This window comes from Symphalangus syndactylus, chromosome X (genome assembly GCF_028878055.3).
Source record: "Symphalangus syndactylus isolate Jambi chromosome X, NHGRI_mSymSyn1-v2.1_pri, whole genome shotgun sequence".
Classification (NCBI taxonomy): domain Eukaryota; kingdom Metazoa; phylum Chordata; class Mammalia; order Primates; family Hylobatidae; genus Symphalangus; species Symphalangus syndactylus.
Genome location: NC_072447.2, coordinates 136361812 through 136386331, shown reverse-complemented (window position 1 = coordinate 136386331; position 24520 = coordinate 136361812). Strand labels below are relative to the sequence as shown.

Sequence of the window (24520 nt, the reverse complement as noted above, 5' to 3'; positions counted from 1 at the left end):
AGTTCAAGACCAGCCTGGCCAACATGGTGAAACCCCACCTCTACCAAAAATATAAAAATTAGCTGGGCGTGGTGGTGGGCACCTGTAATCCCAGCTACTTGGGAGGCTGAGGCAGGAGAATCACTTGAAACCAGAAGGTGTAGGTTGCAGTGAGCCAAGGTTGTACCACTGCACTCCAGCCTGGGTGACAGAGTGAGACTCCATCTGAAGAAAAAAAAAAAAAAGAAAGTATGCTAATACTACAAATAATTGAAAATTGGTACTCAAACAATACACATGCACAAATGTTCACAGCAGCTTTTTTTTTTTTTTTGAGACGGAGTCTCGCTCTGTCGCCCAGTCTGGAGTGCAGTGGCGCGATCTTGGCTCACTGCAAGCTCCGCCTCCCGGGTTCACGCCATTCTCTTGCCTCAGCCTCTCCGAGTAGCTGGGACTACAGGCGCCCACCACCACGCCCAGCTAATTTTTGGTATTTTTAGTAGAGACGGGGTTTCAGTGTGGTCTCGATCTCCTGACCTCGTGATCCGCCTGCCTCGGCCTCCCAAAGTGCTGGGATTACAAGCGTGAGCCACCGCGCCTGGCCCACAGCAGCTTTATTCACAATAATCAAAAAGGTGGAAAATAGCCCAAATGTCCATCAATGAATGACTGGGTAAACAAAGTATGGTATTTCCATCCATACAATGGAATATTATTCAGCTATAAAAAAGAATAAAGTATTGATTCATGCTACAACTTGGATGAACCCTAAAACATGCTAAATGAAAGAAGCCAGACACAAAAGGTCAATATTGTATGATTTCACTATTATGAAACGCCTAGAATAGGCAAATTCACAGACATAGAAAGTAGATTAGAGGTTACCAAGGGTTGGTAAGAGAAGGAAATGGGGAGTTATTGTTTAATGGGAACCACATTTTTGTTTAGGGTGATGGAAATGTTTTGAAACTAATTAGAGGTAGCAGTTGTACAACATTGTGAATGCACAAAACACTCCTCAATTGTTCACTTCGAAATGGTAAATTTTAGGCCCCACAGAGGGAAACGGGTAAATTTCACCCAAAAAAATTTTTTTTTTTTTTTTTTTTTTGAGACGGAGTTTCGCTCTTGTTGCCCAGGCTGGAGTGCAATGGCACAATCTTGGCTCACTGCAACCTCCGCCTCTCAGGTTCAAGTGATTCTCCTGCCTTAGCCTCCCGAGTAGCTGGAATTACAGGCATGTGCCACCATGCCTGGCTAATTTTTTGTATTTTTAGTAGAGACGGGGTTTCACCATGTTGGCCAGGCTGGTCTCAAACTCCTGACCTCAGGTGATCCACCCACCTCGGCCTCCCAAAGTGCTGGGATTATAAGTGTGAGCCACTGTGCCTGGTCTTCACCTCAATTTTTTAAAAAGAAAGAAAATATTTTAGCACCTTAGTTCATTGGTCTAGGCCATGACAACTGCTGATTGCCTCAAACTAAACAGGGTCTTACTGGGATGCAAATAGTGTTGGACAGCAAGCATGATGGTCAGAGTACAGGCTTTAATATCAGAACTGGGCACAACTCTCAGCCCTGCCACTGACCATCTGGGTGCCTATGGGCTAGGGATTTAGTCTCCCTGATCCTCAGTTTCCTCCTCTGTGAAATGGGGATCACTTTAGAACCTACTCATGGGGATGTCACAAAGATTAAATAATGCATGGCAAGTGTTCAAAAGGGGATACATAATATTTTTAGGGAAGTGTATAGCTGACAAGAGTTCAATAAAGAATAGCTATTATCAAGGGCCAGGCGCGGTGGCTCACGCCTGTAATCCCAAAATTTTGGGAGGCCAAGGCAGGTGGATCACAAGGTCAGGAGATCGAGACCATCCTGGCTAACACGGTAAAACCCTGTTTCTACTAAAAATACAAAAAATTAGCTGGGTGTGGTGGCAGGCACCTGTAGGCCCAGCTACTTGGGAGGCTGAGGCAGGAGAATGGCGTGAACCCGGGAGGCAGAGCTTGCAGTGAGCTGAGATCGTGCCATTGCACTCCAGCCTCGGTGACAGAATGAGACTCTGTCTCAAAAAAAATAAAAAATAAAAAGAATAGCTATTATCTATTATCTAGGGTCTAGCAGCAACCTCTTATACCAGCCTTAAGGAAACATCAAAGGAGTCAAGCCAGTATTGGGCCTTCACAGTGCAACAACTAACAGGAATCAGCTCAGAGTAGAGAACCACCTCAATCAGTTATCTTTAAGCAGTCTGACAGCCAGGCACCCAGCTTCTCCTGACTAGTAAAAATGGGCCATGCCCCCAACAGGATGTGTAGCTGTCATCCCTGACTTTCCTCACTAGTTCCCAATCAAGGTTTTTTGTTGTTGTTGTAGATGGAGTCTTGCTCTGTCACCCAGGGGGGAGTGCAGTGGTGCGATCTTGGCTCACTGCAACTTCCACCTCCTGGGTTTAAGTGATTCTTTTGCCCCAGCCTCCAGAGTAGCTGGGATTACAGGCCTGCACCATGACGCCTGGATAATTTTGAGAACAGGCTGGTCTGAAACTCCTGACCTCAAGTGATCCACCTGCCTTGGCCTCCCAAAGTGCTGGGATTACAGGTGTGAGCCACTGAGCCCAGCCCAATCAAGTTCTACATTTACCCAATTTCCACCTGGTTTTGCACTCTTGGCTCTGTAGCTGGTAATGTCACCAGTTCCATTCCATGATGCTGTGTACATACAGTCACTTCTATTTATTGATCCTCAGCTCTCCCTCCAGAACTTGATTGCATTCACTCTTCCAGCTCTTCTAGCTTCTGAGCACCCTGTGCAGGCTTTGATAACTCAGCACTGAGTTCTAGTCATTACCCACACTTGCTTGAAAGTCCCGAGATGACAGATGTAGAGAGCAGCTGCTTTGGTACATGTTTGAGAATTATACAAGAAGAAAGACTTTTGTTTAAGTGAGTTGAGATATGATGCAAGTAAAAGACAGGAAACTTTAGGCACGTAAGAAAAAAGCAAGTAAGAAAAATGATGGCCAGGTGCAGTGGTTCGTGCCTGCAATCCCAGCACTTTGGGAGACTGAGGCAGGAGGATCGATTGAGCTCAGGAGTTCAAGACCAGCCTGGGAAACTTAGTGAGACCCTGCCTCTACTAAAATTCAAAAAAAAAAAAAAAAGAAAAAGCCCGGTGTGGTGGTGCCCACCTGTGGTCACAGGTGCTTGGGAGGGAGACTGAGGTGGGAGGGTCGCTTGAGCCTGGGAGGCTGAGGTTGCTGTGAACTGTGATCACACCACTGCATTACAGTCTGGGTGACAGAATGAGACCCTGTCTCTATAAAGAAGAAGAAAAAGAAGAAAAGTGAGAGCTTTCACTGTCCTGGTGAGCTGGCTAAATTTCGTATTTTTAGTAGAGACGAGGTTTCACCATATTGGTCAGGCTGGTCTTGCACTCCTGACCTTGTGATCTGCCTGCCTTGGCCTCCCAAAGTGCTGGGGTTACAGGCATGAGCCACGGCGCCAGGCCCTCTGAGAATTATTAAGAAAATGTTGGATAGAATTATTATCGAATGTCAGACTGGGTGAGAGAAGCTTGCATATGTTAGTAGACAGGGACATGGGAAAAGCCAACTCCCTCGTGCTGGTGTACAGCTTGGATTCAGCTACACTCTTGGAATGTCTATCCAGGTTTCATAGTTTCCTTCCTCATTTGAATGCGTTATTGTTGTAGCAGCAGTAACAGCAGCAGTTCCGCAGACATTGCCCATCAGTGTTAGAAAATGACAAATGTCAAACTATGGCTGACCCTCTCTCCAACTCTTTTTATCTGCGGTATCTCTTTGGAATAAAAATGCCTGCTCCCTGCTGGGACTTCTTAAAAATGCATATTGTCTCTTCACATAAAGGCAAGGATGATGGTGCTATGAAAAAGTAAGAAAAAGAAGAGGAGGAGGAGAAAAGAAGAAAAGGAATTCATTCCAACTCCCCAGGTTTGAAGTGCAAGTCCAAAAAAACCTGTTGGGCTTAACTGGCACTTCATTAGGAACATTTTCATGTCCATTTAAAACATTCTGTTGCTTTCTGTTTTTGTAGCTCAGTTTTCTGATCCTCACTGAAGAGGAGCAGGTTTCATAAAGTTCAGGGCCAGAGTTGGGGGAGGGTGCCCTTTGGCTCCCTGGAGCCCTGAGAGAGTGAAGCTGACACCAGACAGCTTGTCCGCTTTTCCAAATGGGGTAGAGAATGAATATAAAATGCAATGTGCACTACCACATGTCACTAGGCGTCCTTTGCAATCTTGAGCCATAAATGTGCCTGATACCTGGGAGCCCTTATTCTCATATGAAATCCAAGTAGAAGAAGCAAGGTTGGAAAACACCATTGCTACAGCAACTGCTCTAGTCAGACCTTGTGCTTTGCCTCTGACAGCCCTTTACAGGCTTGAGATTTTGAAAAACAAAAAAGGAAAGGTCAAGTTTGAGGTGGATTGACTAGAATGCCAAGGCCTCTTCCAGATCTCATATTCCCATAGCCTCTGCTGTAATAATGTAAACTCCCTGCCTCTTTTTGCCTGTGCAATTTTCTCATCAGCCAGGTGAGATGTGGAAGAGTAATAGAAACATGTTTGAAAAATGAATGTTCCAGAAGTGACTTCAACAATCTAAGAGCCAATTCAAAGTGTCAGTGTTTTTATTTAATCAAAAGAATATGGCCGCTCGTGGTGGCTCACGCCTGTAATCCCAGCACTTTGGGAGGCGAGGTGAGTGGATCACTTGAGGTCAGGAGTTTGAGACCAGCCTGACCAAGATGGTGAAACCCCGTCTCTACTAAAAATACAAAAATTAGCCAGGTGTTGTGGCGGGCACCTGTAATCCCAGCTACTTGGAAGGCTGAGGCATGAGAATCACCTGAACCCAGGAGGTGGAGGTTGCAGTGAGCTGAGATTGCGCCACTGAACTCCAGCCTGGGTGATAGAGCCAGACCCTGTCTCAAAAAAAAAAAAAAAAATTAGTTGGGCGTGGTGGTGGGCACCTGTAATCCCAGCTACTCTGGAGGCTGAGGCACGAGAATCGCTTGAACCGGGAAGACGGAGATTGCAGTGAGCCAAGATGGCACCATTGCACTCTAGCCTGGGCGACAGGCAAAACTCTGTCTAAAAAAAAAAAAAAAAAAAGAAATAATTTTATTTCCATGAATGAACCATTTACGTCCAGTGGGCAAATTAGAGAAGGAACTCTCCCCCAATTACACTGAAATGCGCTGCAGATCAAATCATGTACAACAAGCTAGAGTAATGAATATCTATGGCAACCGTTCTGCCATCACATGGAAGTGTACTCACTGAAAAGTGGGCTCTTTTTTCAGTAATTGGAAATGCTCTTTATAAATCAGACTATAAATTAAAGCTTAGGTGCAGGGAACATTAGCCAGCTCTCTTCCTATACTGCCTTTGGTCTTTGTTCTCCTATGAGCATGGGGCATAAGATGTAAATTTTACAAAAGCTGCATACTTCATGCAATCTTTGTTCCTGTAGTAAAGTATAAAATAATATCACTTATATTATTATCACAAATAATAACGTGAATACTAATCACTTATATGATTATTACATAAGAATGGCCATGTTACTCTTTGGGCCTCAGTTATCTTGTCAGGAAAATGGGAATAATAAGAAACACCTTCTCTGTAGTGAGAAGGTCATATTGTATGAAAGCAATTGAAATCCCTTTCTGTTCTACAACACAATAATTAATAATTCAATGCTAATTATGGACCAATACAGATGTAACTCAGGAGCCCTGATACAAAATTATTAGATAAATTTACTATCATACTAAATAGCATTTAGTGCTGGCAGGGCTGGGTGTGAGCAAAATGCGAAGTACGTGGAATTTATAACAACCATAATAATAATAATAGTAGCTACTATGTATTGAGTGCCCGCTTTTAGGCCCCATGAGAGACAGGATTTTGTTTTATTCATAACTATATCTCCAAAGCCTAAAACAGTGGCAATCCTCAGTAAATACTTGTTGAATGGAGGAATGAGTAATGGATAAATAAATGAATGCTTTGTATCAGGCAGTGTGCTAATTGCTTTCCAATTACTTCGAGGTGTATGTATTTTCTACTCTGTGCCTGGTGCTGAGGGTACAAAAATGAGTTAGGCATGCTTTGGGCCAAGAGGGATGCCCTATATATATGTATCTATCGCTCTATCTGTCTATATTTTTAATCCTCATAGTGTAGGTGTGACACATGAGAAAAGTAAGGCTCAGGGAGGGTGTTACTTATCTAAGGACACACAGACAGTAAATGGCAGAACCAGGATTTAACTCTGTTTGCTTGGCCCCATAGCCTCTTTCATTGGGTAACACTGCCTTTCTTCTTTCCTTCTTTTCGTTTCTTTTTTTTTTTTTTTTTTGAGACAAGGTTTTGCTCTGTTGCCCAGGCTGGAGTGCAATGGTGCAATCTCAGCTCATTGCAGCCTCAACCTCCAGGCTCAAGCAATCCTCCCATCTCTCGAGTAACTGTGACTACAGTCAGAGGCCACCATGCCCAGCTAATTTTTTCTTTATTTTTTGTAGAAACAAGGTTTCACCATGTTGCCTCTGCTGGTCTTGAACTCCTGAGCTCAAGTGATCCACCCACCTCAGCCTCCCAAAGTGTTGGGATTACAGGCATGAGCCCTTGTGCCTGGCTGTATTTATTTTTTGCTCTTCATACGGAATCCCTGGATGAGGAAATGTTGGGCCTTCGCCTCTTTGTTGAGGAGACTGCAACTTGCCACTTTTCAATCCATCCTGTGCCTCCCACCCCTTCAGATCATTCTTTCCAATGTACTACTTTGATATCTCCCTCTCTGCTTATAAATCTTCAGTGTCGATAGGCTCAAGATGGCACTGTGACCCCAGGATAATGTGCCTCCATTATCTGGCAACTTACTTCATCATAGTCTCCCAGATGAACCTGTACTCACTCAAGATAATGCCTTCACAGGCCTCTGCTGGCCTCCCGTTCCGCACCCTGGCTCTCTGCCTAGGTGGACTCCCCTTCATCCCACAAGGCCTCAAGGGGTTCCTACCATCTCCAGTCTTGTACCCACCAGCCTTGTACTGAGTTTGATGTTTTCCTGGGCAAGTTTTGGGCTTAGGGTATAGTATAAAATGGCTGTTTCATCAAACTGGGACTCAGAGGATTTCAATTTAAATTTCTGAATGTGTTTCCTCATCCATAAATTAGGGAAAATATGACATACTTCACAGATAATACATGTGAAAGCAATTCATAAACTCTACAGTACTAAACCAATATCAGTTATTATTGTGATATTGTCTTCCCATGAAAGACTTTTTAACCAAGGAGTATGATGCTTATAAATGTTATAGGAAGATGGATTTGGGGACTCTCCCTCGGTGGATGGATGGAGAGGAGCATTGGAGGCCAGATAATCTGTTAGGAGGGTGGCTCTACAGTCTAGACAAGCGGTATTGGAACCTGGATAGGGGTTGATGGTTGTGGAATTGAAAGAAGGATGCAATAGATCCAAGTGATTGAGACAGGCAACTACGGCACTGGGAGCCACTGCACAGGCACAAAAACGAAGTAGGGTGCTGGGGACCTACAGCTGGTGGTTAAATCTGTAAACACGAAGGAGCTCTCTGAGGGAGAAGGAAAGGTAGAGCAAATTTCAGGCAGTAAAGAAAGAATACTGAAGGGATATATGGAATTGGGAGACAGGAACGAATTTACTCACATCAACTCCTTCCAGGTGGCTGATCCTTTAATTACTGGCACTTCTGTAAAAATGTCCAGAATGACCAAGAAAGAAACCAGCCTTCATAAAAAAAGAGCAAACTGGGATTGTTACCAGTGAAGGGTGTCCAGATTGTTGGTGTCTTGAACAAAGAATTAGACAAAACACACAAAGCAAGGAAAGAATGAAGCAACAAAAGCAGAGATTTATTGAAAATGAAAGTACACTCCACAAGGTGGGAGCAGGCCTGAGCATAAGGGCTCAAGAGCTTAGTTACAGAATTTTCTGGGATTTAAATACCGTCTAGAAGTTTCCCATTGGCCACTTGGTGTACACTGCATGGAAATGAAGTAGTGGCCAGCAATCAGAGGCTGAAGGGGAGTTACAAAGATTACACCCTATGCAAACGTCCGTTTGGTTGTGGAAAGCAACCAATCAGAGGCTAAAATAATGTTACAAAGTTACACTTCAATGCAAATGAAGACTTGGCCCCCAATCAGAGGCTGAAGTGAAGTTACAAAGGTTACACCCTATGCAAAAGTCTGATTTGTTGTGGAAAGCAACCGATCAGAGGCTGAAGCAAAGTTACAAAGTTACACTCCTATGCAAATGTCTGATTGGTTTCAAAAAGCAACCAATCAGAGGTACTTCCAATTTTCCATCTGCTACACAGAAAAAGGAAGGGGACTTGCAAAAGGTATAGCCTCTGATCCTTTTGTTACTTAGGTGTGGAAAGTTGGGTTTTTCCTTTTGACTTGGTTCTAGGAAGTCAGCGTGAATCAGCGTTAGGTTCCCTGCTTCCAGACCCTATTCTCCTGTCTCAGGATGACTGGCATACATGCATTGCCTTATATTTGCCAGTGTCTTTCTCCATGTATATATGGGTCCTACCTCCCTAAACAGGCTGTCAGATCCTCAAAGGCATCTATCATTTAAGTTTCTGGAGCCTTCACAGAACCAACCTTTGTACAAAGTAAACAGAAGATACTGCTTGGTTGCTTGAAAGACAGGCATGGGGCGAGGGAGGAAAGCTACTGGGTGAAATCTGGGCTGAAGATGGGCTGAATCTGTCAAACAAAGTTTTAAGAGTTCTGAAGCAGTCACTAACATTTAAAAATCAGGAGGTTTCAAATACAAATGTAGGTCTTTTATTCCCCAGGGAAACTGCCCATCTGGTGAACCTGTACTCTTTTAGGCAATAGGCATGCAAATAAAAATAAAGCGTAAGGCCAGGCATGGTGGCTCAAGCCTGTAATCCCAGCACTTTGGGAAGCCTAGGTGGGCAGATTGCTTGAGTCCAAGAGTTGGAGACCAGCCTGGGCAACATGGCAAAACCCTGTCTCTACAAAAATACAAAAATTAGCACGGTGGTGTGCACCTGTGATCCAGCCACTTGGGAGGCTGAGGTGGGACAATTGCTTGAGCCTGGTAGGCAGAGGTTGCAGTAAGCTGAGATTGCACCACTGCACTTCAGCCTGGGCAACAGAGCAAGGCTCTGTCTCAAAAATAAATAAATAAATAAATAAATAAATAAATAAATAAATAAAGCAAGGCTAGAAGACATCTTGGAGGCTGGTAGTGGAGGAACTCTCAAAGAAAGTGTGGCCTCTGCTAAGGAGCAAGTGTTGTAGTCATTTTATGCAGACAGTGCTTTGGAGGCCTAAAAGGAGGAGGGGTTAGCTCTGCTTGGAGGAATCCAGGAAAGCTTTCCAGAAGATGTGACTTCTCAGCTGAGTCTTGAAGGATGAGTATGAAAGAATTGTCCAAGAAATGGAGGGGAATGAAAGGATAGTCATAAGGAGGGGCAGGGTACAGGTAGAGAAATCCATGCAAGATGGCGAATGATGACACATTCTTGTGGGGCCAGAGCACAGGATACAGGATAGAGAAGGGCCAGTAAGAAAGCTGGAAATGTAGCCTGAGCAAAATGGTGAAACCCTGTCTCTACAAAATACAAAAAAAAAAAAAAAAAAAAAAAATAGCTGGGCATGGTGGCATGTGTCTGTAGTCCCAGCTACTCGGGAGGCTGAGCTGGGAGGATCGCTTGAGCCCAGGAAGGTAGAAACTGTACTCTAGCCTAGGTGACAGAGCCTGTTTCAAAAAAAAAAAAAAAAAAAAGGTGGGGGGCAGGCACAGTGGTTCACACCTATAATCCTAACACTTTGGGAGGCCGAGGTGGGAGGATCACTTGAGCCTGGGAGTTCAAGACCAGCCTGGGCAACATGACAAAACATCTCTACAAAAATCAGAAAGGACATTGTCCAGATGATGTTGTCAAAGCCTCACTCTGATGGCTGTGTGGGGAATGGGCTGGATACAGGGAAAGACTAGAGGGCTGCAGGCCAACATCTTACCCTGAGGGAGCTTCCTTCCTTCCTTCTTTTCTTCCCTCCCTTCCCTTCCCTTCCCCTCCCCTCCCCTCCCCTCCCCTCCCCTCTCCTCTCCTCCCCTCCCCTCTCCTCTCCTCTCTTCCCTTCTCTCTTTCCTGAAACAGGGTCTCATGCTGTCACCCAGGCTGTGGTGCAGTGGTGTGATCACAGTTTACTTCAGCCTCTACCTCCCAGGCTCAAGCAATCCTCCTGCCTCAGCCTCCCAAGTAGCTGGGACCACAGATGTGTGCCACCATGCCTGGATAATTTTTATTTTGTTGTAGAGACAAGAGTCTCACTATGTTACCTAGGCTGGTCTTGAACTCCTAGGCTCAAGCAATCCCCCTGCCTCGGCCTCCTAACAGATATGAGCCACTGTGCCCAGGCTTGGTTCTTCCCAGCCCCATATTTGGAAATCAGGGTAGCTCCCCAGCAGGCCATGAGAAGTGTCCTCAAAGCTGAGAGAGTAGACCTGGCTCAACCAGTTCTCTTGGATTGGAAGACAGAAGCATAGGAATGCATTCTTTGTTCTCTCTGCCCACCAGCAAACGTACCCTCTCCCTCCCAGTGTCACATCAGGGGAAACTCCTGACCTGGGAAAAACAAGTATACCATTAGTGCATTCTACCTAAGCAAGCCTTTGCACACCGTTTATAAAACTGTAAACTCCTTTTGGCTTACACATCTTCCCTTCCTCTAGGACTGAACATTGTCAGGCACATAGGAGGTGTTCAATGAACATTTATCAATCTAAAACAAGGATACTTTCACAGGACCTTGGCAGCTGTACATTCACTGCTGAGAGTAAAAGAGACCCAGAGCACTGTGTTCTCTGATCAACAACAACAACAAAAAAATAGCATGGGATTTGGTCAGAGGCCTTAGATTTCAGTCTTGGTTTAGCCATCCAAGAGCTCTTTGGCTGTGGAGAAGCCACAGAACCTTGCTGAGACTTGGTTTGCTTATCAATTAAAAACAAACAAAAAACAAACAAACAAAAAACAAAATGTTCTAAGATATGAGGGTGCATCTGGAAGCACTGTGCAAATTTGTAAAGTGCTATATGACCAAAATGTTGTATATCTGTAAATGGAACATTATTCAGTCATAAAAAGGAATGAAGTACTGATACATGTTACCATATGGATGGACCTTGAAAACATGATGCTAAGTGGAAGAAGTCAGACACAAAAGCCCTGTATTGTATGATTCCATTTCTACAAAATGTCTGGAATAGGCAAATCCATAGAGACAAAGCAGATTAGTGGTTTGTAGGGACTGGAGGGAGAAGAGAATGAACTTTGAGTGCTTAATGGGTATGTGGTCTCCTTTTGGAGTGATGAAAATGTTCTGTAACTAGTGGTGATGATTGTACATTATGATTGTACTAAATGCCACTGAAGTGTGCATTTCAAAATGGTTAAAATGGTACTAAATTGCATATGTGTGTGCTTTTAACCACAATCCTAAAAAGCAAAAAAAAAAAAAAAAAAAAAAGTTACATGAAGGTTAATCAGCCTGAGAAGTCATTGATTTTTGCAGCCAACATGCAGCCTCCAATTCATTTTTTGGCGTTGAGAGAACTTACAAGGAGTAGGTGCATCTCCACTAAGAAGACTCTTCTGAAGACAGCAGGGATGGGAGTGGGAGAGGGAAGGAATTCTGGCCCATCTGAAAAGCTTCCCTTCTGGATGGTATTTGTTTCGTAGATTGCCAGTTGTTCACCCTGTTTGTATTTAAATGAAAGGAGGCTTTGAAGTGGGAGCCGCCTCTGAGCACGGCTTGGGGTTCCTGCTTCCCTTGGTAAAGTTCAGACTTGTCCAGATCTGTTTGTAGCCAGAGGTTACTCTTTCTGGTGAAAAAGGCTCAAGTTTGGGTTAATAATACATTATGAGGAAGAGCTGGAGTAAACCTGGGGAGGGCGGGGGCGGGGGCTGGGGCGGCGGCAACGAATGAGTTCCTCCCAGCCTTGGTGTGAGAAGCAGCTTTCTGAATTGGCCTTCATGGTTCAGGAGTATCATTTTCTCTCTTATGGTCACTGGTTTCCATTTTATAATAATGTTGGTTGCATCTCAGAGCATATTCTCCTTGGTGAAGGACATCTTTAAGTAAATGTATCAATCAATGAAAATTAAAAGTGCTCAGCTAAGCCCTAGCAATGCCTTCAGGACTTGATGGTTACCAGTTTAAGGAAAGTCTTGAAAATGGCAGGAAATTCAATTGTAGTTGAGTTTGCACATTAAAAAAAAACTGCTCTTGTAGTTTCAGAGTTAAATGTTCAGCCAGCCCACAGAAATTGGAAGTCACAGTTATAGACGGGTCACAATCTATCTGTTTATGTTGATGGTCTGTTAACAAAATGTAGAAGAGTCTGCAAGCGGGCATTCAAAACAACAGCTCTTCATAGCCAGCCATGTCAACGTGGTTTACAAACAACAGTGGAGAAAGTCTCAACAAACCCTCTGAGGGTGATAACTGTAATGATGGTTCCTATCTTTGCCCTATGTAATTTTATGGGAATTGAGAGTCTAGCCAAATAATAAGTTCCAGCCCTTTTTATCTGCCCAGTTCCCAGCACACTCCCGAGGTGTCTGAGGCACTTCTCACCCCAACCTCTTAAAGCAGATTGTAACAATAACAACGGTAATGACAAGTTCCCGAGCTGCACAGTTCCCTTCATTTAAGGAGCCCTGGGAGCTTCAAAAAACACTCATTAATGGAATCTGACAAAGCTTGCAAGATGGGAAGTCTCGCCCATTTCCAGTTTTCTGGTGGAAAAGTGGGGACTGAGTCCCAGAGGGGTGTCAGTCTCTCTCAAGGGGCTTGAGGGAGTAGGGGGTTTGGGGGTCCTGGGCTACCATTATTCCATGAAATTCGAGAGTCAAGAGTCCCGGGTTCTGGACGCCCCCTTCCCTGGCGTGCTATTTACCAAGTCGCTTCCCATTTCTGGGCCCCAGTTCCCCTACTTAATAGAAGGAAGGGTTGGGCCAAATGGTCTCCAAGATCTCTGCGGTCAATCCTGACTTTGCCCCCTCACCTCGCGGTTGGGGATTTCTCCCGCTTCAGGGTTCGGTTAGACTCGTAGTAGAACCGGGTCGGGGGTGGGAGTGGCGTCGAGGGGTTGGAGTGTTGCGGATGCGGGAAGGAGAATGCCTGATGGGGTCCTGGACAAATTGGTGTTTCACGAGTACCGTCCTATGGGAAGCAGGTCTGGGGAGACCAGGTGAGGCTCTAGGACGAGTTCGGAGCCCCAAATCCCCCTGCTGCCTGCAGCGAAACAATGCAAGTAATGCGCCTTCCCCGCCCAGCCCGGGAGCTGCGCGGATAGGAGCGTCCGCGGGTGCGGGATGGCAGCAGGGAGGCGGATATCGCGGCGGGAGGGCTCCGCGCGGCTTTTGCCCATAGGCGGCGGGTCAGGTGGCCGCGCGCAAGAAGGCCTGCGGCTCAGATGTGGGCTTCGGGGCAAGTCCCAGGCCGTCCCGTTCCCCAGAACCTGGGCCCTTCAGCCCGGAGTAGTTGGCCTTCCCTTTGCGGTTGGGGGGCGGTGGGCTGGCTCCCCGCCTCCGAGGAGGAGGGGAGGAAGGAGGAGCCGGGTGGGGCGTGTCACGCGAAGGAGCGCCGGGCGCCCGGTGCGGCCCCCTAGGAAGTGGATTTGGCCGCTCCGGATCCAACCCGGCTTCCAGGTTTTCTCCCGGCCCGGCCCAGCGTGCTCCCGCCTGTCTCTGGCCCCCCCCCGACGCCCGCCCCCTCCCCCCCAGTGCCGCCCGCTTGGCCAAGTTTGCGGAGCGTCGCCGCGCACGCCGGCCAGTCAATCAGCAGCAGAGCTGAGAAGGGCACAGCCGCGCGGCGGAGGGCAGAGTCAGCCGAGCCGAGTCCAGCCGGACGAGCGGACCAGCGCAGGGCAGCCCAAGCAGCGCGCAGCGAAACGCCCGCCGCCGCCCACACCCTCTGCGGTCCCCGCGGCGCCTGCCACCCTTCCCTCCTTCCCCGCGTCCCCGCCTCGCCGGCCAGTCAGCTTGCCGGGTTCGCTGCCCCGCGGAACCCCGAGGTCACCGGCCCGCGCCTCTGCTTGCCTGGGCCGCGCGCCGCCTCCACGCCCTCCTCCTTCTCCCCTGGCCCGGAGCCTGGCACTGGGGACCGTTGCCTGACGCGAGGCCCAGGTCTACTTTTCGCCCCGCGTCTCCTCCGCCTGCTCGCCTCTTCCACCAACTCCAACTCCTTCTCCCTCCAGCTCCACTCGCTAGTCCCCGACTCCGCCAGCCCTCGGCCCGCTGCCGTAGCGCCGCTTCCCGTCCGGTCCCAAAGGTGGGAACGCGTCCGCCTCGGCCCGCACCATGGCACGGTTCGGCTTGCCCGCGCTTCTCTGCACCCTGGCAGTGCTCAGCGCCGCGCTGCTGGCTGCCGAGCTCAAGTCGAAAAGTTGCTCGGAAGTGCGACGTCTTTACGTGTCCAAAGGCTTCAACAAGAACGATGCCCCCCTCCACGAGATCAACGGTAGGTGGGCACCCCCGGGAGGTGGGTGCAGAGACCGACACCTCGGGAAGGGGAGCTGCAACTCCCTTCCCCCGCCCCGCCGCCCCCCACGCCGGACGCAGGTACACTAGAGGGAGAAGTGGGCAGTAGAGAGGGCAGGAGCGAGCGAGCGAGAGAGCCAGGCAGCCCGGGTGCAGGACGTTCCCCGCGGGCGCAGCGCTCCCCGCTTCCCAGTACTGCGAGCGGAGGGGCGCCGCCGGGTTGCCCGGTGCGACTGTCGCGCTCCGCTCCACCCCTCCGCTCCTCTTCTCCCCCTTGCATTATTCGCCTTCCCGGGAAGCCCCTGAGGACTCTGGCCCTCAAAGTGCGTGTCACCGGCTACCTCTCCTTTTCCGGGTTGAACTCCTTATAGGACGCCCTGCTTTGTTGTATGGGTGACGAGAGGCCGGGTGGGGGTGGGGGTCGCCAGCGGGGTGTGGTGGAGGGAAACCTTCCGGAGCTTGCTAGGTTGTGGGGGTCGCAAAACGTGGAACTTGAATTGATGTTTCATTGATGTTCTTTTAAAACTCTCTCCCCGCCTCTCTTGCACCGCTGACGCGGATTAGGAGTTTTAGTAGCCGCAACGGCTTTAGAAGTCGCCTTTAAAAAGCAAACGACTACCCCCACTCTCCACCCCTCCAAACCTTGACTTTTGGGAACTCTCCCACTTTCCGGAAGGTATCGGACCAGAGGAGTATTTTTCTCCTCTTTCTTTTTTCTTACCTCGTTTTAAGGGTTAATTGCACTTTCAATTACAGACCTTTGAAAGGACTGATTACAGGAAACCTGAATCTCAGTTTGGAGATGGTTATGCAAATAGAGACGGCTTGGCCTGTGAAAAAGTTCACCGGATTTTGGCGCCGGTGGGGTGGGATGGGGGGTGTATGGGGGTATTTGTGAAAGCCCCTCTCGGAGCGCTGGGGAGGCAGCGTTCGGCGGGTGCCCTGCGTCCCTCCCAGCGAGGCTGGCGGCGGTGTCCGGCCGGGTCTCCGCCGGGTCGCACTCTCTTCGCAGCGGCCAAGTGTTGCGCGCAGCCCCGCCGGCCGCGCAGGTAGCCCGTTCGCCCTGGGGACTCAGAAAGCACCACGAATCTAGCTGGCTGGTGGCCAGCGTAATCTAACGGAGGAGTGAGAGATTCGAGCCCGGGGGGCTGAGCCTCCACCCCGAACCTTTCATGGAAGTGAGTGGAGCGCGCCTTTCCCTTGCCGTGCTGGTCTCCGGGTGGGGCGGGCAGGGGGCCGGCAGCCAGCAAAGGAAATACTGTAATTTCAACCAGGCGCTTCCAAAGGCTTAGGAAGATTTGGGGGTCATTTTTTGGAAGGGCTATTAATAACCTTGGAGATTAAGTGCAGCCATCAATTACATATAAATTACAAAGGTAATTGAGGGAAGTTGCTGGGCACTTTTGGAGTGTAACTGGCGTCTGTCTAGAAATAGAAGCGAAGAAATTGTTGGAGCAGCCCAGGCGCCCACTGCACCTTGGCAGTTACCAAATAACATGCTCACTGCTGATTAGACACTGTTTGCCCTTCAGCTGCCTGTCTTTTGGGGAGCTCAAGTATGTCCTCAAAGCAGCACGATTTTATTGGTTGTAGAGCCCTGAAAAGCCCTCTTTCTTTCCCTTCCTCCTGCCCCGCCAGAAAAAAAATGAAGTGAGCCAGCAGCCGCTGAAGCTTGGGGACTCTGCAGGTCAAACCTGGGGCCTTTGTGCCCTGCACAGTTTGGGCCTGGGCACAGTGGAGATGATTGGCGTGAAGGTTACAGTTATCGTTCCCACATTTTGAAGGGGTGGATGCAGCTCTGCACTTAATGGGAATGTGACAAGGTTTCGTCTTCTGCTCATGCAAACAATATGTGCCTTTGATATTGACTGCAGGCATTCAGCGAGTGGGGTTGTGAAACTGCCCTCCCCAGTTTCCCCAACTTTGCTCTGTGCAGTCTTTCGCTGTGGCAGGGCATCTTCCCCAGCCAGCATCTCAGGAAAAAGGAAGCTTGAAGGGTGCTCAGAGACTCTGTGCTAGGTGTTCCCTTTGATTGTCATCATCCGCAGAAATCACCTGAGGGATATTTTGCATATATGTCTATCTGGACATTCCCCCATGCCAAAGATAGGGGAGTTATTAGTGACCAGCAGCAGGAAATAGAAGCTAATGTGCTCACACCCAAAACATTTTATTCTTTTTGTCTTGTCCTTCATCTCCCTCCCAGGGCTGCTGCTTTTATTTCCCCTTTTGAATGACCTACTGGACTGCATTCTCCTGAGGAACAAAGGAAGTGCCTTTTTAGCTGGAATCCTTGGAAGACCACCAAGGACTTTAGCTCATGCAGTGCAATTTCGCACCACTTTCAACAATAACAAAAATGCATGACTGAATGGCTCAAAAATGTGGAGTGTTAGAGGCATTCATTTGAGTCTAGGACACTGTCACAACACAGACAGACCCAAGTAAATACCTTTAGATGGCCAGTATAGAAACAGGCGTAATCTTTACCATCACCCTGGCCTCTCCAGATGCATACATTAGCCTTGTCTTCTCTGGGCTACACTCAGATAATTTTGGTCATTTTTTAAGGGGGATAGTCAATATAGTGACTTGTATTCAGCCTAGGTCTGGATGGATTAATTGCCAGGCACTTTCCCTGGGATGGGGGATGTGCTTTTTTCAGTGCAAAACACCCAGGATCATTTTCCAGGTGAAGTATCACAAAGTCTGGATACCTAGCTCATTGAGCCCCAGGCGCAGCCCAAGTTTAATGTTTTATTCCAGATGGCCTTGCACTTGCCTTCTAGAGGTTTGAACAGGCTTTAAGAATACTCCATGTTCTGGAGGAGTCTCAGTCTTTATAGATCATAGGATAATCTGATGTGCTCTCAAGCGTGTCAGGGAGTACATCATGCTGGCGGGGCTTCCAACTGAGGTCCTGCATTGCCTGTCTGCTTGACCCATGTACTTTTCAAATAATGCTGAGTCCAGGTGCCATGATCAAAAGGGATCTTTAACACAAAGATTATGTTTTTGTTCAGCTTTCAATGGCCATGTACTTCTGGAGCGCCTACTATGTGCAGTATCCTCTGCTCAGCATTGTGGAGACAGCAAGAAAGGCAGGAGGGGCTTCTGCCACCAGGACCTTTCCTATTAGTAGGGAGATAAGCCAGGCACACACAAAATTAGAATACAACACAGTGGTGATAAGTGCCATACAAGCGATACAGATGACAAGAAGGGAGTGCCCAGGCATTTCAAAGAGAGAAGGGGTTTTAGGACTCTTAATACTATAGAATATTAACTGGGTAAAGCTAGTTCACTAGTAAAAATGAAAATACTAATGAAAATAAGTTTAAAAATCTAACCATTTTCGTTATGCCTCTCTCCATAGAGACAAAGGTAAAGGGTATGCAACAATGGGCATTTTATTACTCATCTATGTTGAAATTGTTTTTAAGAGTGAGGCAATGGGTTAGAAGCGTTCGTGAACTTGCCAAAGGTCCTCTTCACAATGACATTGAATGATACTCAGAACTTTGTGCCCTAGTTGCAGTTTTGGAGTTTTTATTTCTTGTTCCCTTTTGTGTTCATAAGCAATGCACCTATGATCATGTGCTCACACACACATACATATGTACATGCACAAAGGATTCCAGGACACCTATAAGCTGTTACGACTACGTGGAAAAAAAGTGCGCGTGTCTGTGTGTTGGAGAGTTAGCAATACTTTCTAATAGTGAGTTGATTATATATTACACACAGCGTGTGTCTTTAAGATTTGTATTCCCCCTTCCCCACCTTAAGTAATGTGTTGGATTTTGCAATGAATTTGTGATCTCCTGTTTTGTTGGAATCATCAGTTTGGTTCTGTGTTTCACTTGGGGAGGGTCGAATTGAGCCACAGGGCCTATCACTGTAGAAATTGTCCCAAGTAGTTTACAGGAGGTATCTTCTGGACATGTTCAAAAAAGAATTTAGTTAAAGTTCTGGCTTATGCAGCTCAATCTCCGGTTAGAACATATAAATATAAAATGTCTGATTCAGCATAATTACTGTTTTCCTTTTTTATTTGATTCACGTTGGGTTGCATGCAACTTCAGGATTAACTGGAGACTAGACTGAGGAATGAAAAAGGAAGTTTTTTGTTATGTGTACAAGGGAAACAACATTGGTGTTAACCTGAGGCAGTTGGAAGTGAGTCTCTCTGGCTCCCCAATGACATTAACTGTTTTAGCACTGAGGTTTTTTTCTGATTTATGTTTTTAAAAATGTATTTTGGCCTCATGATAAGAGTTCGTAGCTATTGAATGCTTTCTCTGGGCCTGGCCCTATACCAAGGAACTTTCATGATTGTCTCATTTAAAACCCACAACAACCATATGACATCAGAATTATCATCTCCATTTTACAGACAAGAAAACAAATTCAAAGGGATTATGAAATATGTTCACAATCTTATAGCTAGTGAATAACAGAGGTGGGATTTGAACCCAGGTCTTATCTGTTCTAGAGTATAGTTCATGCTATGTTGTACAGGTAGTAAGACAAGAAAGTACCTTCTCTATTCCCACAGAGGTTATTGAGATATAAAGTATGGGAGGACCTTCAGCTAACTAGCAAGGGACCATCATCAAAACAGCACAATTTTCGCGTTATAGTGGAGAGGATCCAGTCACATCTTTTGTAGACAAAATGTCAAACCCAGACATAGACAATCTAGTGTTAATGGTAGAAGGAATATAAATTGTATTTCCTGGACAATACAATTGAGGAGCCAATGAGGGTTTCTGAGGGAGGGGAATGTCGTCAGTCAAGCTGTTTTAGGAAGATAACTAGTGGCTCTTTGGGTTAAGGGTTGGCGAGGCAAGAGATAAAGACAGGGAGGTCTGTCAGCAGACTCTTTTTAAATAGTTCTTAACTGGTCTACCTGCCTCTTGTCTGTCCCCCCTTCCTAAATCCCTGTTCTATTCTGAACATTGCCAGCTTAATTTCCTTACATCACTGCTTTGATTAGAGTCATTCCTGTGCTTTGAGCTTCAGTGGCTCCAAGCATCTCAAATGATACTTCTTTCATTGAGTCACTTCTGAACTCTCCAGGGTTATGTGCCCACTTCTTCCTAATTCCCTGTTGGAACCAGTCCATGGTCTTTGTACATAACTGCCTTGTATTATAGTTAACTGTGTGCAGGCACGTGTTTGTCTTCTCTCCTCAACTGGAAGCAACTTGAGGGCAAAGACGGCAACTCCTGGTCTTGTCTGTGGGTAGCAGTACCGAGTGTGGTAGGTCAGTGCAATATTTGTTAAACAAGTGGGAGAATGACATAGACAATTCTATTGTGTTCTCTGTCAGACACTAGTGCTACAATGAGATTATACTGCCTTGATGATGATAGATTGTCATTCCATGGTCTGTTGATCTCCTAGGAATCTTTTGGATCTAAACACTTTTTTTTTTTAAGACAGGGTCTCACTGTTGCCCAGACTGGAGTGCAGTGGCGTGATCTTGCCTGATCGCAACCTCTGCCTCCCAGGCTCAAGCAATACTCCTTCCTCAGCCTCCAGAGTAGCTGGGATTATAGGCATGAGCCACTACCGCCTGGCTAATTTTTTTTTTTTTTTTCGAGATGGAGTTTCGCTCTGTTGCCCAGGCTGGATTGCAGTCGCGTGATCTCAGCTCACTGCAATCTCCACCTCCTGGGTTCAAAGGATTCTCTTGCCTCAGCCTCCCGAGTAGCTGGGATTATAGGCGTGTGCCACCATACCCGGCTAATTTTTGTGTTTTTAGTAGAGACGTGGTTTCACCATGTTGGCCAGGCTGGTCTCGAACTGCTGACCTCAAATGATCCAGCCTCCCAAAGTGCTGGAATTACAGGCATGAACCACCGTTCAGGCCTGGATCTAAACACTTTGAAGTGAAATAAATTTAAAGTAAATCTGCATATGCTGGTATAGGTTGGAGAATGTTTTTATACTTTTGGGGGAGTGCTTGTCTTTACCACTTCATTAATAACTGAATGCTTATAGGATTTTTTTTTTTTTTTTTTTTTTTGAGACAGAATTTTGCTCTTGTTGCCCAGGCTGGAGTGCAATGGCACGATCTCGGCTCTCCGCAACCTCTGCCTCCAGTTCAAGTGATTCTCCTGCCTCAGCCTCCAGAGTAGCTGGGATTACAGGCATGCACCACCATGCCTGGCTAATTTTGTGTTTTTAGTAGAGACGGAGTTTCTCCATGTTGGTCAGGCTGGTCTTGAACTCCTGACCTCAGGTGATCCACCCACCTTGGCCTCCCAAAGTGCCGGGATTACAGGCATGAGCTACTGCACTGGCCAGGAATTTTTCAGAAAGATTCAGAATTGTTTTTCTTAATGCCTTGAAATACACTTCTTTAAAGAATGAACAGTTGAGACTGTTGTGATTAGGCAATTTAGAGCAAATTTACCACATTAGATTCAGAACATAGAGCTTGTTCAGTGTGCATCAGTTACCTTTTAACACACAAAAAACTCAAGTTTATTGTCTTTACCAAGAAGAACACAAGCTTTGAAAGGGTATCAGAATATTTTATATAAACAGACATACTAAAATACAAACAGGTAAAAACTAGCATTTTCAAATCTACTTGGTTAAACATCTGTTGCTTACTATAGAGAACATGAAAGTGCAGAAAATGCATGAAGCGATTCCATCCTGGAGGTAATTTGAAATAGTATGTTTAAGTTCTGATGCATTTAATTCAGCAATCTGGTGGGAGAGAAAAATCAAAGAGCTGCATCAGCCAGGTATTCAACTTTTGAAAAAGAAACTCTAACAAATGTTAGAAATTAGGGGAAAAAATTGAATGGGAGAGTTAAAAAAAGTCAATAACCTCCAGGAAGCCTGGAAACTATGTAAAAACATCTTATTGGAAGCCCAGATAAATGTGTGCCAGACATCAAAAAGACCAACTGCTTGGGGGAAGAAAAAAAGAACCCGGCATGACTAACTGGCAGAGTAAAAGAGGCTGCTTCAGGGAAAAAGGCATCTTTCACAAAATAGAAAGAGTTTAAGCCAGAAGAGGGAAGTCCACTAGGTTTGACAAGGCCGAGGTACAAACTAGAAATTAAGTGGGCTGACAGAGAATTGAAGTTGAACCTTGCAAGGGATTTGAAAGATGGCATGTGTGATAATAATGGTGAAAAGGGTAGGTTGAGTCCAACCTATCTGAGGAGAAGCAATATGGATTCTTTAAGGGTAAACCGTGCCTGATTGATCTCTCGGGGTTCTTTGTGTGGAAAAAAAAAGCATGAGGATACAGGGAAGCAGACATACATCATTTAGGTTTTTAAAAATTATGCAATGGGATTCTAAGGCAAAGAATATTCAGAAAATATATTTACTTTGAGATAGGTGGGGATAGTTGGACAAAGAGGAAGAGTGAGGGAGGGAAGAGACTCCACTGTTGTAGATGGAGTAGTTTACATGGAGAAGACATGGCTTATTGGGATGAGTAGTTCTAGCCTAACTCTGGCAAATTTGTTGTCAAATACCTTTGGTGAGGTTCTTCCCTCTTTGAAAAATGGGGTGAAATTGAACCACTTGGCACCTGGGGAGCTTTTAAAATATACTAATGCCTGGGTACCACCCCATACCAATGAAATAATACTTTTTTCAGGAAGGACTAGGCCATGATGGATGGATGGATGGATGGATGGATGTGTGTGTGTGTGTGTGTATTTTTTTTTTTGAGATGGAGTCTTGCTCTTGTCACCCAGGCTGGAGTGCAATGGCATGATCTCAACTTACTGCAGCCTCCACTTCCTGGGTTCAAGCGATCCTTCTGCCTCAGCCTCCCGAGTAGCTGGGACTACAGGTGTGTGCTGCCACACCCGGCTGATTTTTTGTATTTTTAGTAGAGATGGGGATTCACCATGTTGGCCAGGCTGGTCTTGAACTCCTGGCCTCAAGTGATCCACCCACCTTGGCCTCCCAAAGTGTTGGTATTACAGGCGTGAGCCACTGTGCCTGGCCCATGGTAGATTTTTCTTAATTTTTTTTTTTATTTTTTTTATTTTTTTGAGACGAAGTCTTGCTCTGTCGCCAAGGCTGGGTGCAATGGCATGATCTTCACTCACTGCAACCTCCGCCTCCTGGGTTCAACTGATTCTCCTGCCTCAGCCTCCCGAGTAGCCGAGATTACAGGAGCGCACCACCACTCCTGGCTAATTTTTTACATTTTTAGTAGAGACAGGGTTTTGTCATGTTGGCCAGGCTGGTCTCGAACTCCTGACCTTGTGATCCGCCCGCCTCAGCCTCCCAAAGTGCTGGGATGACAGGCGAGAGCCACCATGCCTGGCCTAGGTCCCTTCCATCTCTGAGATTCTATTATTCTAAATTTTCCAATGAGATTCATCACAAAGTGTTGTTTGAGATAAAGCCTTTAGTTTAGAATCAGTGCATGGTTGTTTTAATTTTGGCTAACTTGGATTTAAGAGAAAGGTGTGTCAAACATGGAGGAAAATGTTGTCAATCAAGATATAAGTGTGAACCACAACTGAGTGATGCTTTGCTGCAGGTAGAGACATAAGACAAGCACAATGAGAATACTTTGGAAAGAATTGGAAAGGAATCCAGCCTTGCTGTCATTTATTGATTAAGTGTCAACATGCTAGGTGATATTTCTTCCCTTTTTCTTTATTGGTAAAATTAAAAGAAATCTCTTTATCCCTTACTTTAATGTCCTCTTTGCCATGTGTTTATTCTCTTCAAGTATCTTATCAAGAAATAGAAGTACAGTAAATCCCTAGGCTTCTAGCTGGTGCAACCATCCAGAACACAGCTGGGAATGTGGAAGTAAGCAGAAAAGCCAAATGATGGAAACAGCTGTCATAAAGCCCATGCATTCTATGTGGAGAAAAGACCTTCAGAAATTTATTATCAGCAATCATTGAATGGCTCCTGTATCCAGAGCAGTATGCTGGGTGCAGGGGATTCCAAGAGGTGTCAGGCAGGAATCAAGCTTTTGAGGAGCTTGCATTCAAATTAGGTAGATAGGGTTTATACGTGAGAAGAAAACATGCTTTGGTTATCCAGTTTCCCAGTCTATGGCAGATTAGAAGTAGCAAATGGTACTGGTTGGGGGCCGATGGGAATCACAGGAAGGGATCATGTTAGAGGCAGGTAAGACTTGACATCTGGAAGAAGTGAGAGAGGACAGTTGGAGGGTGACCAGAAGCTGAACGGGAGACCCAGAACTTGCTGATCTTGGCAGTTTGAGATCTCCTAGAATGGGTGAATGCTCAAAACCACCTTTGTAACCATAACCATCAAGGGCACTGGTATATTTCATTACAGTATTAAATAATGGTGTTTGGCTTATTCTGATTTAAAAGTTCAGAAAGTACATTTTAGAAAGAGCTCCATTACTAGGCACGGTGGCTCACGCCTGTAATCCAAGCACTTTGGGAGGCCGAGGTGGGCGGATCACCTGAGGTTGGGAGTTCGAGACCAGCCTGACCAACATGGAGAAACCCCATCTCTACTAAAAATGCCAAAATTAGCCAGGCGTGGTGGCACATGCTTGTAATCCCAGCTACTCGGGAGGCTGAGGCAGGAGAATCAGTTGAACCCGGGAGGTGGAGGTTGCGGTGAGCCGGGATCGAGCCATTGCACTCTAGCTTGGGCAACAAGAGTGAAACTCTGTCTCAAAAAAAAAAAAAAAGTTCTATTGGAAATATTCAAAATATGAAAACTACCCTTAAAAAAGGGGTAAATTGGCCGGGCACGGTGGCTCACGCTTGTAATCCCAGCACTTTGGGAGGCCGAGGTGGGCGGATCATGAGGTCAGGAGATTGAGACCACAGTGAAACCCCGTCTCTACTAAAAATACAAAAAAATTAGCTGGGCATGGTGGCGGGCGCCTGTAGTCCCAGCTACTCGGAGAGGCTGAGGCAGGA

General features: G+C 46.3%; 1 protein-coding gene across 1 annotated transcript in view; it reads left to right on the top strand.

The window, feature by feature from the left end:
* Window positions 1-13671: 13671 nt before the first annotated feature.
* Window positions 13672-24520, top strand: part of GPC4 (glypican 4) — a 116750-nt gene continuing 105901 nt past the window's right edge. Inside the window, exon 1 of the mRNA XM_055268232.2 lies at window positions 13672-14583. Coding sequence (XP_055124207.1) covers window positions 14424-14583 — 160 coding nt within the window. The 5' untranslated portion in view covers window positions 13672-14423. The remainder of the gene's footprint in view (window positions 14584-24520) is intronic.